This window comes from Tenrec ecaudatus, chromosome 16 (genome assembly GCF_050624435.1).
Source record: "Tenrec ecaudatus isolate mTenEca1 chromosome 16, mTenEca1.hap1, whole genome shotgun sequence".
Lineage (NCBI taxonomy): Eukaryota > Metazoa > Chordata > Mammalia > Afrosoricida > Tenrecidae > Tenrec > Tenrec ecaudatus.
Genome location: NC_134545.1, coordinates 22,137,988 through 22,150,754, shown reverse-complemented (window position 1 = coordinate 22,150,754; position 12,767 = coordinate 22,137,988). Strand labels below are relative to the sequence as shown.

The following is a 12,767-nucleotide window of genomic DNA, read 5'->3' as shown; positions in this document are numbered from 1 at the left end:
GTCATGCAATGGGGTGTCAATTTAAGAATTAAGGGTGTAGGGTTGGAGTTTAAACTGTCAATCTGGAGATAGGCAATGAGAGTTCTGTGGGCATGTCCGTCTCTTGAAAATTCTTGGAAATCTCCTACTTCCTCATTAGAGGTGGAAGACACTGTTCTCTCTCTGCCACTTCCTGGGAGACATTGCAGAAGACAAGCCACCATGGATGCAACCAGACCTCTGAAGCCGGAGGAGCCACACAGAGAGCCCTGCCAGCGCTGAGATGCCTGCAACGCTACTGGATCGAAGCACTTTCTACCCACTGGATTGTGCTGGTCCTGCATTTGGCTTCCTTGCATGTGTCTCGTGAGTCTGAAGAGGACTTTATGGATTGGTATCAGACATGTGGGCTAATGTTGGACTTATGGCCTTGGACTGCACTGGGTGGGGACGTTTTCTCAATGCTCAATTGCTCTTGTATATAAATCTCTTTCTTAGACACATACGTGTGTTCATGGATTTATTTCTCTAGTCTACCCAGATGAACACAAGTATCATAGTTTCTATTGCGAACACATGGTTTGCCGACTGCTGTGGACGACAGCAGAAACCATAATCCATGTGATGGATCAGGACACGGATGAAGCCTCCATTGAATGCTTTCTAAATGTCATCCAGGGGGTTGACTAGCCTCGTTATCAAAGAACATTAAAAAACCAATTGTGGCAGACATGCTTCAGTTAAATTTAATACATTATCATGGGATCTCCCTTGTGACCCATTTTAAAGTCGTTTACTTTAAAATAAATAAACGTGGAGGGACACACACGTGGATTAAACCTCTGGAGAATGCGCGTTGACTGCGACCAGGGAAGTGCATGGCTTTGCTATTGGCCAGAGCGCATTGGACAGTGGATCATGGCAGATGCACCGGATCATGTGATAAAGAAAGCTCTTGGGGTCTTCATTTGCTGAAGTGGCAAGACTCACAATGAGAAGAAAAAGCGGGGAACACCCAATAAAAACCAGAGAAGTTTGGGGGGGTGCCTGCATGGTTTCTCGAGTGGGTAATACTTCGGTCATGGCTTCCCACGAGAAAGAATTCGTGCTGAAGCGCGTGTTGCACTCCAAGTGGGTTTTGATGAACGACGGGAGAGGTTTCCGGTTTTAGTGTCGAAAGAGTACACGATATTGCTGGAAGCGTGCCCAGACTCGGGGAAGCTGTGCTGGGGCTCACAACTGCAACCTCGTGGGACAGAGCACAATCAGAGTGAACTCAGGCCAGCGAGGCCTGCAAGAGGGAGGACAGGAATGTCAGGGCGCAGGACAAGAAAGAGCGCAGTGGGAAGAGAGGAAGAGCGAGGTCCAAGAGTGCCTTCCTGCCCTGATTCTGGCCCACCCCTTGGCTTAGGGAGTGCAGTTGAAGGTATTTATTGACCCCATTGCAAGTGTTAAGACCACCTGTGTGAAGTGCTGGGCCTGGATCTAGTTTGGGCTGCGCAGGTGTTCCTCCCACCTGGCTGTAGGTCTGAATTTGAGCATGCTCAGTCTCAGTGTCCTCATCGGTGTCTAATGGCCCCCAGAGTCCTTCCCAACCTCCTTTATGGGGGCCTTTGCAGGCACGGGATGAACAACCTTTTCGCCTGAATCTAGCTCCCTTACATGCCCAACTACAATTAATGAACATTAAAAAAAAATCAAAGATTGTACAAATGAATCCACACAAAGGGGAGGGGATGGTAGACAGAATTGCTAATTCTCATGGAATCCTTTCTTTCTGGATCATCAAGGATGAACCAATTTCTGCAAGGCTATTGCCCTGAGAACGTCTTTACAACTGAAATGATGAGCTGTAACTTGTTTCCTGAAATTGATCTTTAAACCGAAGCACAGCTTAATTAATGAAGATATTGATGCTGGGAATTGTGCTGTTTTTATGGATTAGTCGTTTCAACAACTAAAACTGCTCACTGACATCAAGTCAATGGTAACTCACAGTGACCCCCTGTGGGTTTCTGAGAATGTCACTGTTTTCTGGGAATCGAAGGTCCCGTCTTTCTCCTGTGAAACTGTTGGTAGTTTTGAACTAGTGAAATGCGGATTACAACCCAACGCATAACCCAGACACCACCAGGCTCCTCTGCTGGGATGCCAATGTGCAATAATTACTTCAACTCTTCTCAAACCAATCAATAATTTTCTGAATGTTCTTCAAGAAAATAACTGGAGACCTGCATATGCACAAGGTGTTCTGTATCCTCTGTTCTGGCCCTGTTTCCGTGGCTATGTGTAATTTCCAGGGAGCCAGAATAGGTACAAAGTGAGGGGAGAGTTTGTCTCCCAAAATGCCTGCCTAGGGCCGCAATAAAGGGGCTGCAGGGAAATCAGGCATCCATTGGCCACCTGTGAAATAATCCAAACTGAGCATGCGCCGACTATGGCCACCTGGGTGCAGGCGAAGCTAAACCTGGCCACAGCGTAGGCAAGTGACATGACATCACACAGGTGTGCCTAACCCAGTCAGTCGGGTCTGTAGATACCTTCACCCACGCCTCCTCAGCCAGTGTGGAGGGCAGGGAAGAACAGCAGCAGCCCTGCTGGGACCTGACTCTCTTGCTCAGGCAGCAAGCAGGGTCTGAGATTCCGCCTGTGTGCAGGCTCTCTGGTCCTCTGGGAATTATCCTGCCCTTGGTCCCTGCTCTTGGCTCCACAGGCACGTTTGCCGCTCCTGTCCTGGGCTTCTGTCAACGTGGGTTCTGACATTCAGTCTCAGACTCCCGCGGAGTTCCAGGGCAGCCTTGTACACTTTCCAGAAGCAGCGTGTAATTTTTGAGGCTGTGATCCTGACACTGCCCTTCCCGTCATGAAATCACTTGGATGACCAAAGTGCTTCTGCGTCGTGTGTGCTTTCACCTTTGCGCAACAAGATTCGGTGTACCTCCCCAAAGACCCCTCATAAGCACTCAGGATAAGCTGGCATGTGAAAAATCGGTGACAGGTTTTTATTCTCTGGGATTTTTCGATTCTTCCATCAAAATTTTGCCCCAATTTTCAAAACTATATTAACAGAACTTCAACCATATGTATGATTGGTGTAATATCACGTTGTTTTTTTCTCCACACACCTAAATACAGGCATCAGAGAGCTCAGGATTGCCCACCGTCCACATAGTAGGGACACAGGTGCGCGAACGGGAGATGAACAGGGAAGAGGCCAGGGAGGAACTGGAGGCTTCCCTCTCCCAAACCTGCCCCTCCTGCACAAGCACGTGTTTCATTTCCTGCTTTACTGTTTGGCTCCTTGGTCCCTCATTAGATCCTTTGAAGCAGAAGAAGGGACCCTTGCGAAGGAGGGAGGGGAGAAGAGAGGCCTGCAGGAATGCCCCTGGGTCCCTGTCTCCCTGCTGGCAGCAGAGGGCGCTGTGACAGGCCCATGCTCAGCTGCAAGGCGCTTCTTGAGACCTTGACTCCTGCTCACTGCTGGGAAACAGCTCAGTACCTGTGACCTGACCACACTGTCTGCCACCCTCCCCTGGGAGCTCATTTGCATGAAGGCTCCACCCCCGCAGGTGCTGGGGTGATAAGGAGAGCTGGGGAAGCTGACTGTGGCGCAGAGTCCTGAACAGCAGGGTCCACAGCATGGCCTGGATTCCTCTCCTGCTCACCCTTCTCACTCACTGCTCAGGTCAGGGGTGGGAGAACGCTTGTTGCTGGAGCTGGAGGAAGATGACACTGGACCTACGTGCCTCTGTCCCCTCTCTTGTTAATTTGTCTTTGCCCTGTTTTCAGGTGCCTTGTCCCAGGCCGTGGTGACTCAGGAGCCTTCACTGACCATAACTCCAGGAGGGACAGTCACCCTCACCTGTGGCTCCAGTGCAGGTGCTGTCACCACCAGCAACTATGCCAAATGGGTCCAGCAGAATCCTTACCAGTCTCCAAGGGGTCTAATAGGTGATACCAGCTATCGAGTCCCAGGAGTCCCCGCCAGGTTCTCTGGTTCCCTGAAGGGAGACAAAGCCGTCCTCACCATCACCGGGGCCCAGATGGAGGATGAGGCTCAGTATTACTGTGCTCTGTGGTTCAGCACCCATGTTCACAGTGACTGACGCTTGTGAGGAAGTGAGACAAAAACAGTCTTGGTTCATCTCAGCCCCTCACTGCTGAGTCTTTCCATTGTACTTTCTCCAAGGCTAGATCTGCGCTAGAAGCCATGATGGACAAGTGGAGTCAGCACTGGGCTGCTAACTGCGCATTTGTTTTTAGATCTGTGCTACTGTGGACTCAGGGAGCTTGTTCTGCACCGTCCCCAAAGATAGGTGGTTCAACCTGTGTATTCAAAGAATAAACACATATTTAGGGGGCCCAACATGGTTGATACCAAACACACATGATCTCAGTTTCTTATTGAGGTGCCTAGAGGGCCCAACACCTTGTGATTCGCGGATAAACCAAAAGTAGGTGCATCCACCACTGACTGCATGCGGGACGGTCTAGTAAAGAGCTTCCATACAGATTGGGGCTGGTGCTGCTTGACTGCCAGTCTGTTCCTGGTCAGGTGACCTCATCTACGCAGAGCAGAAAGACTCTAGTTTTCAAGACTCTGGTCTTTTGGAAGCACAGTGGCAGACCTGTCGTCCAAGGTGACTCAGGCTGAGTTCACGTGACCTGTGGCTCATAATCATATCAAGCTACTTGGAGAGACGTAGCAGAGAGCATTCGCTAACAAAAAGAAGCAGGCTAAAGAAGAGAAGAACGACTCAAAATTCCAAGTACCCTCCAGGAATGTTGTCCCAAAGTCCATTAAAGTCCACACCTCCAACGTCTCCTCTTGCCAAGCGCCCACCTGAACCCTACACGTTCTCACCTTGAAGTTCCTATCCACCCCGCCCTAACGTGGACCCTTTTCTTTTCTCTGTAGCAACTTTCTTACACATTCGTCACGCCCTGTCTTTGAAAGAAGTCTTCTGTTAATTGTCCTTCCAGCCCCAGGACCCTCTGTAGATAGGAGTGAATGAAGTAACAAGCTCCTAGAGTTAACAACACTGAGGAGCATCTTTCTTCAAGCCTTGCCCAGTCAACCCATTTCTCCTTTCTGAATTGTAACCACTTGGGTCCTGGAATCACTTTTCTTATTCATCTAAATCCAAGAGGTCTTAGGTAGGCCCTATGCCCTCAGTTCTTAATGTTTCAATTTGCCCTGTGACTCCACCAACATCAATTTCTTCCATTACCGCATGAGTGTATTGACCCCCTACTTCATTGGAGCATGTGAGGCAAGGTGGCTGCTGTGTTCTTCCCATGGATGCTTCCTCCCGAAGTGTGGAGTCTAGCTCCGCTTAGCACATCTAATTCTTCTTGGCTCATCCACCACCCAGCCCACTCCTGAATCCAATGCTCAGTAATGATTTCCCAAATGCAAACATGAGTGTCACTGCCCTGGCCACATTGCCCGGAATATCCCCTGAACTGTGCCGTCAGCTCTCAATCTGTTCCTCTCTGCCTGAGTCTACAGGAAAAGCTCATGGCAGACAGCGAGTGAGGGCAACCTCCTCCTGTGTGTGAAAAATGTTCAGTCTGGGGAGCTCCTGTTTATTAAGTGAGAGGAAAAAGGGGGAGGGGGAAGCACTGACAATCCTTACATCATAAAAAGGTAGCAATATTGAGAGTATAGGAGACTATATTTCTAAAACTGTATGTCAGTCCTCCTTGAAGAATAAAATGGCTGAAGTGTATTTTAAAAACAACTAAACTTGATGTATGTATATGTATGGATTGTGATACGAGTTGTATGAGCGCCTAATAAAATGTAAAAAAAAAAAAGACTAAGTTCTAACGAATTTAAAAAAAACACAACTAAATATATCAAGAAGAACCAATGGGTTTAAATCATGGTACTGGTGAAGAATATTGGAATTACTGTGGACTGCTCAAAGAGCAAGCAAATCTACCTGGGAACAAGTACAGCCAGAGTGCTCCTTAGCGGATGGTGAGGCCTCATCTCATGCCCTTTGGACGTGTCGGGAGACCAGCACCTGGAGCAGCACGTCCTGCTTGGTGACAGGGAGCAGCCGCTCCAAGAGAAAGGCCCCAAACAGAGGTGTTCACACAGCGGCTCCAACAATGGGCTCGAGCGCAGGAGCCGTTGGCAGGATGGTGCAGGTCCTGGCAGTGTCTGCTTCTGCTGTGCACTGGGTGGCTACCGTCAGAGCCAACTCAACTGCATGGCGCTGAACAACAACAACCAACTTTTAACTTGTGCTTTTTAAAAAAAGCATAAGGAAGAACAGGACCATCAGGAAAGGAACACTTCATATCACCATATCCATACAAGTGCAACTTTCAAACGCAGCATATATGTCCTTTCAGTAAAACTTGAATCTTTTACTTAAGTGACAACATTAAATAAAACCTTGCATGGAAAACCTAAAAAAACAACAACCATATGATACGGAAGGCCTTCCCCTCTTTCACGGTCCCTCTAATTTACCAAGCATGATGTCCTTCCCCTGGACTGGTCTCTCCAGACAACATGTCCAAAGAAGCTGAGAGAAAGTCCCCCCGTCTTGTGTCTAAGGAACACTCTGCATGTGCATGCTCCAAGACAGGTTGGCTTGTCCTGTTAGCAGCCGGTTGTACTAGCTGTGTTCTGCTCCAGCACCACATCCAAATGCATCAATTCTTCTCCAGCCTTCCTAATTCTGTGACCAAGTAACCGCCCAGGCACCATGTCTTTGGATCTCTTGACTGCTCCTTCCATGAGAGTGGATTCTCGGTCAAGTCAAATCCTTGACAACATTCGTCTTTCCTGTTATCCTGATGTTACCTCTTGGTGCAGTGGTGAGGATTGCGGTCTCGTTTACATTGGTTTGTAATCCACATTAAAGTCTGCAGCCCGTGATATTCATCAGCAAATGCAACAGAATTCCGTGCAATAGGGCCGCTCAGTGGCAGGGAACTTGTTTTGGGTTGGGATCCAATGAGAGCACAAGGCTGTGACTGTCGGGAAGGGGTGCTCATCCCAGTGACAGAGATGAGGAAGTGGGACAAGAGCCTTCAGGCTTGTGACTCCCAATATGAAGTGTCGTGGTGATGTTTGATCATCGTGATTCTAAGAAGACCGGAACAAAACACGCCCGGTCCTGTTCCATCCTCACAATTATTCTGGGGATTAAAACGGTGGCCGCACATGCAGCCCCTCAGTGCAGAGAAGAACACGGGGGATGAAGCTGGGGGTCTCATGGGAAGACACCCAGAAACTTCCAGATGGGAACAGTCTAGAAATCTAAAGGAGGCCTGAACAAAGAACATGTTACAGATTCTATGACAAAGGAAACAGCCCATCTTAACACATCATATACTTTCAAATAAATCCATCCTGTTATGTAATTACTTGCTGATAAGGATTCAGTGCTCCGTAATCTTACTCATTTGTGTTCAGACTTGCTAACACGTTATGAGAGCGCAGTATTCATCGCAGTCAGAAGAACAACAGGATGAACACAAGCTCGATGTCCATCAGGGGAGGACCAGGAGAACAGCCTGTGCTACATGCCCACGATGGGATCCTTCCCAGCATTAGAGAATGCGGAATCTGTGACACACTCGTGACATTGGTGGATCTGCTAGACACGAATAACACCACCCCCCAGTGGGATGAATTCTCTATTGTACTGACCTCCAGGGCACAGTACAACTACCCACCCAGCTGAGTTTCTGAGGCGCTAATGTTCATGGAAGCAGGAAGACTCATCTTTCCCAAGCAGATCGCCTACTGTGTTTGAACTTCTGACCTTGTAGTTGGGTTAGTAGCCCAACGTGCAACCTCTTCCAACACCAGGGCTCCTGAAAGATATGATTCTGAGTGTGTCAATTATGAAAAGACAAAGATTGTATGAATCCACTCATATAAATAAAAGTTTCGACATTAAAATCCATAAAGTTAGATGTTTACCACAGAGGTACGTTTTGGACTAGAGGTCGACATTCATGAACTCGCATGAAAGGGGAAGCAAGGTCAACCAAGGGGAAGGACAGAAACACGTCTGGGGGTGGGAAACAATGACATTGAATGTGGACAATTGTTCAATGGAAACAGCTTTGCTCTCTGTAAACCTTCACTGAATATACAACAAGAATTAATGAACGACGATAAGGTGAGACGATGCAGCACAACCACTTCTACAGTGATCTCTGTGTCAGTTAAGAAATTCTCTTGTACCTCCTTCTTGGCTCATGCATCTCCATCAACAGAGGTGAGGAAGAGGCTCCTTGTCCAGGCTGGGAGGGCACTTCCCTGCTTCAAGTCCCAGGTTCCTGATGGAGAAGCTCTGAGTGGTGTTGTGGGGGCCATGGAGTCAGTCGTGACCACAGCGACCTCAGGCACACACAGCCAACACTGCAGGCCTGAGTCACTCTCAAAATGGCTCATCTGCTTGAGGCCATCATTGGAGCAGGTCTGCTTGAGAAACATGGGTCGGTCCATCTGGTCAGGGCCTTCCTGTTTCCCCTGCTCCTCAACTTCACTAACATGCTGTCCTTCCCAGGGACTGGCCTCTCTTAACGACTATCCCAAAGGATGTAAGACGAGGTCTCACCATGCTTGCCTCTAAGGAGTATTCGGACTGTCCTTCTTGACGATAGATTGATTTCTCCTTTTCTCAAAATATTGGACTTTTCAATATTTTTCACCACCACAATAACTCAAAAGAATTGATTCTGATTCTCTCTTCTTTATTCAATATCTAACTTTCCAATCCATCTGAAGCATCGAAAAATACCATGGCTTGGATCAGGCTCACCTTGGCCCTCAGTGTATCGTCCTTGCTTTCAGTAATGCATAGAGGCCTTGGCCCTGAGATCTACACAATGCAGGATGCCTTTTCTCTCCTAACGGCTGCTTCCAGGGATATTGATTGTGAATCCACACAAGATGAAACCTTTCACAACCGTCAGTGTTTCCTCCCATGAGAGTCTCCATTAGTGAGACGGAGTTCCCAGGGTTGTCCTGAGAGGTGGGAGCCCTGTGGAGCAATGAGACTCACATGCATGACATCATGACCACAGCCCAGCTGGGCATTCAGAAAACAAACAAATGCCTCACAGAGCAGCTCTGCCTTGTCTGCATGCTGGGTCCTGGCCTCCAGCAGCAGAGGGCGCTGTGGTCCGTTCCTGAGGGTCCATGCTGGGATCCAGGTTGGGTATCAGCTAATTGCCTCTGCTTGGTGCTCAGTGGGGCTCACAGTGTGACATCACAGTGCCCAGGGAATCACAGTCCAGGACCTGTGGCTCCCTGTGCTCTGATGCCAATCTCTAGACGGGTGTGAAATGGGCGGGGCTTCAGTTTCCCTAGTCAGGATGCTATTTGCATGACGGCCCCCCCTAACGTCAGTCGCTCAAGGGATAAGAAGGTCTTGAGGGTGTCAGACGTGGCTGGGAGCCTCAGGGTGCAGAGCGTGTGGGATCTTCACCATGGCCAGGGTGTCCTTACTCTTCTCCCTCCTCCTTCACTGCACAGGTGGCACCAGGATGGGCATGAGAGCTGGGAATGATGGGACGGGGGAGGTCCACTGTGTCCTTGCTCACTAACCCCACCTCTCTCACGGGGTGTCTCTCCTGACTTTCAGGGTCCTGGGCCCAGTCTGTGCTGACCCAGCCATCTGCAATGTCTGAGTCCGTGGGGAAGACAGTCACCATCTCCTGCACTGGAGGCAGCAGTGATGTTGGACGTGGATATCCAGACTGGTTCCAGCAAGTCCCTGGAAACTCCCCCAAACTCCTTATCTATGACAGTGATAAGAGGCCCTCTGGAGTGCCAGGCCGTTTCTCAGGCTCCAGGTCAGGCAACACGGCCTTCCTGACCATCTCTGGGCTCCAGCCTGAGGACGAGGCTGATTATTACTGTGAAGCCTGGGACAACAGCATCAATGTTCACACAGTGCTCCAGGCCAATGGGGAAGTGAGACAAAAACATGCTGCTCACAATGAAAGGACACGCCCATGCAGCGCCCTACGCATTCAAGACATTTACTCCATTGGTTTTTTAAAAAATATTATTTTATTAAGCACACATACAACTCTGGTTTTAACCTAATCCTGATGGTTTATAGGAGGTAGCATCCAAGGAAGAAGCAATGATGCTGAAGGAAGGAGTTCACGGTGCACGAAAAGCATGATCCCAAAACAAGGCTCCAGAGTTGATTAAATACCCATAGAAATGTTTCAGCCAGTGGATGAAGCACTAGAATCACCCACTCTTCGATTCCAGGAAATTTGGAAGACAGGTAGTTGGCCAACTGAGTGGAAGAAATCCAAATTTGTACCCATTCCAAAGAAAGGTAACCAAACAGAATGTTTAAATTATGCATCGATAAAACTAACAACACCATATTAATCACATGCTTTTAAAATGTCGCTGAAATCATGCAACAGCATTTACAGCAGTACATTGACAGGCAGCTGCCAGAGGTTCAAATGGATTCAGAAGAGGAAACGTCACAAGGAATATCGTTGCTGATGTCACACGGATCTTGGCTGTGAAACAGAGAATGGATGTTTTTTCCTTGTGCTGTATTGAGTATGCGAAGACGTGACTATGTTACTCATATCAAACTCTGGATGAACTTGATAAGAATGGGATTCTTGAACACTTCATTGTCTCACACAAAACTTGTACCAGGATCAAGAGATGGTTGTGGAAATAGAACAAGAGAACACTGCGTGGTTTAAAATCAGGAAAGGTGTCGGACAGGGTTGCATCCTCTCACCTTGCTTGTTCCCTCTGTATGCTGAGCTAATCTTTAGAGAAGCAGGATTAGCGGAAGAAGTAGCATCCGGGTGGGGGGACGGCTACTTAGCACCCTATGACAAGTAAAGGACTTGCCCTTGCTTGCTGGAAGTGAGGAGAACATGAAGCACTTGCTGACAAAGATCAAGGATTGCAGCCTTCAGAATGGGTTACAGGTCAATGTAAAGAAGATCTCAACCCTCATATGATTCATGGAGAGAAGGATGAAGGTGTAAAGGATTTCATCTTGCTTAGATCTACGAAGAAGGCTTATGGAAGCAGCAGTCAAGGTCAAAGGATGTATTTCATTGGGTAAATCTGCTGCACATGACCTCTAATGGATTACTGAAAAGCAAGGATGCTACTTTAAGGACTACTGTGTGCCTGACCCAAGCCAAGGTCTTTTCCATGGTCTCTTACGCACAGGAAGGTGGACCTTGCACATAGAAGAAGAAGCCGTGCTTGTGAATTGTGGTTCTGGAGAAGAACCTTGAACGTTCCACAGACTACACAAAGGACAAACCAATTGTGCTAGTCCATGTAGACTAGGGAAACAAATTCATTGAAACTCACATATGTGTAAGTGAGAACTTTATTTCAAAGAGAAATTGTATGTTGAGAAAACACCCCAGCCCAGTCCAGACCAAGTCCATGAGTATGATGTTAGCGTATATGTCCAATACCAGTCTATCAATTATTCTTCAGACTCATTCAACGCATGCAATCATGCCAAATGCAGGAAGATCAGAGGCCTAAGGGTGGAAAATCTTGTGGATCCAGTGACAGTGGAAGCATCTCAGTGCTGGCGTGGGTCTCCACATGGCTCCTGCAGCTCCAGGGTTCTGGCTGCCATCACTGTGTTAAATTTCATTTTTCATGATGGAGCCTCCTCCATTATGCTTTGACCCTATTTCTATCATTCCTGGTTGGAGCTTTGTGAGTTGAATTAAGGAGTACAAGGGGTGCATCAAATCAGGATCACCATGGGGGTCTCTGTTAGGCAGGGTTCTCTAGAGAAACAAAACCAGAACACTTATGAATACACAGCAAGAAGGAATGTAACAGCTAATTTGTCCCTAGGAGTGCAGAGGGCTTAGTTCAACTCACGTTCGTGGAAGAGCTAATATACTGAATGTCCTCCATCTCCTGTAGGTTGCTGGTCCATGGTCAAGGAATCTGAGAGCAGAGTCTGCTCTCAGGCAACACAAGCAAAGATGGCTGACAGGGAGCAGACAGCAGGGTGGGGCAGCAAAAGTCAATGGCCCTGGAGTTTAGCACAGCAGGCCCTAATGTGCTCTCAAGCTGTACTCATGACAAAGAGTAGCAGGTCTCAATGGAACCTCAGTGATGCACAGCAAAGCAACAAGATCCATGGGTTGGCTCAGGCTACAGTAGTGCAGCACCCATTGAGGCAAAGGACCACCTCAGACAGCAGAGTATTTCTCTGATCACCATGGAGAAAGAACGAATTCGGTGGGCCTTGGAAAGCCATTTATCTCATTGCCCTCCAATCAAGCTGTGTGTGACCTGATTGAACTCTGCTCACATGTTCCTCTCGAGGTCTATTTGCATTAGTAAATCTGACTATCACAAGGTCTATGATGGATAAGGGTTTATGCCACAGAGCCCGGGCCTCAGGAGCCACACAGAAGGTTGCTGTCTAAGCTGATGCTTCTGGGAACAATGAGAACAAGAGCAATGGAAGGATGAAGGGGCAGGTGCATCTGTGCTCCAAGCACACTGTGCTGCCTCCCACGACTCTACGTGGAGAACACCACCTTAGGGGGACCCAGAACCGCATATATGTAGTACGTCCGTGCTCTTCTTGCATTATTATGACAGGTTTTATTCTGAGAGGCTAGGAACTGCATCTATCGATATTATCATGTGGTTCTTATACTTTTTTCATGTCAATTTGACGTGAATCCCACTTGGTCATGGTGAATTATTTGTTTTATATACTTTTGTATTCTGTTAGCTAGTATTTTGTTAAGGATTTTTGCAT

At 48.0% G+C, this 12,767-nt stretch overlaps 1 gene segment (V, D, J or C); it reads left to right on the top strand.

The window, feature by feature from the left end:
- Positions 1–1,060: 1,060 nt before the first annotated feature.
- Positions 1,061–4,085, top strand: LOC142428538 (Ig lambda-1 chain V region-like). The segment is given in 2 exon segments: positions 1,061–1,136; positions 3,769–4,085. Coding segments are annotated over 2 exon segments (393 nt in total).
- The last annotated feature ends 8,682 nt before the right edge of the window (positions 4,086–12,767 follow it).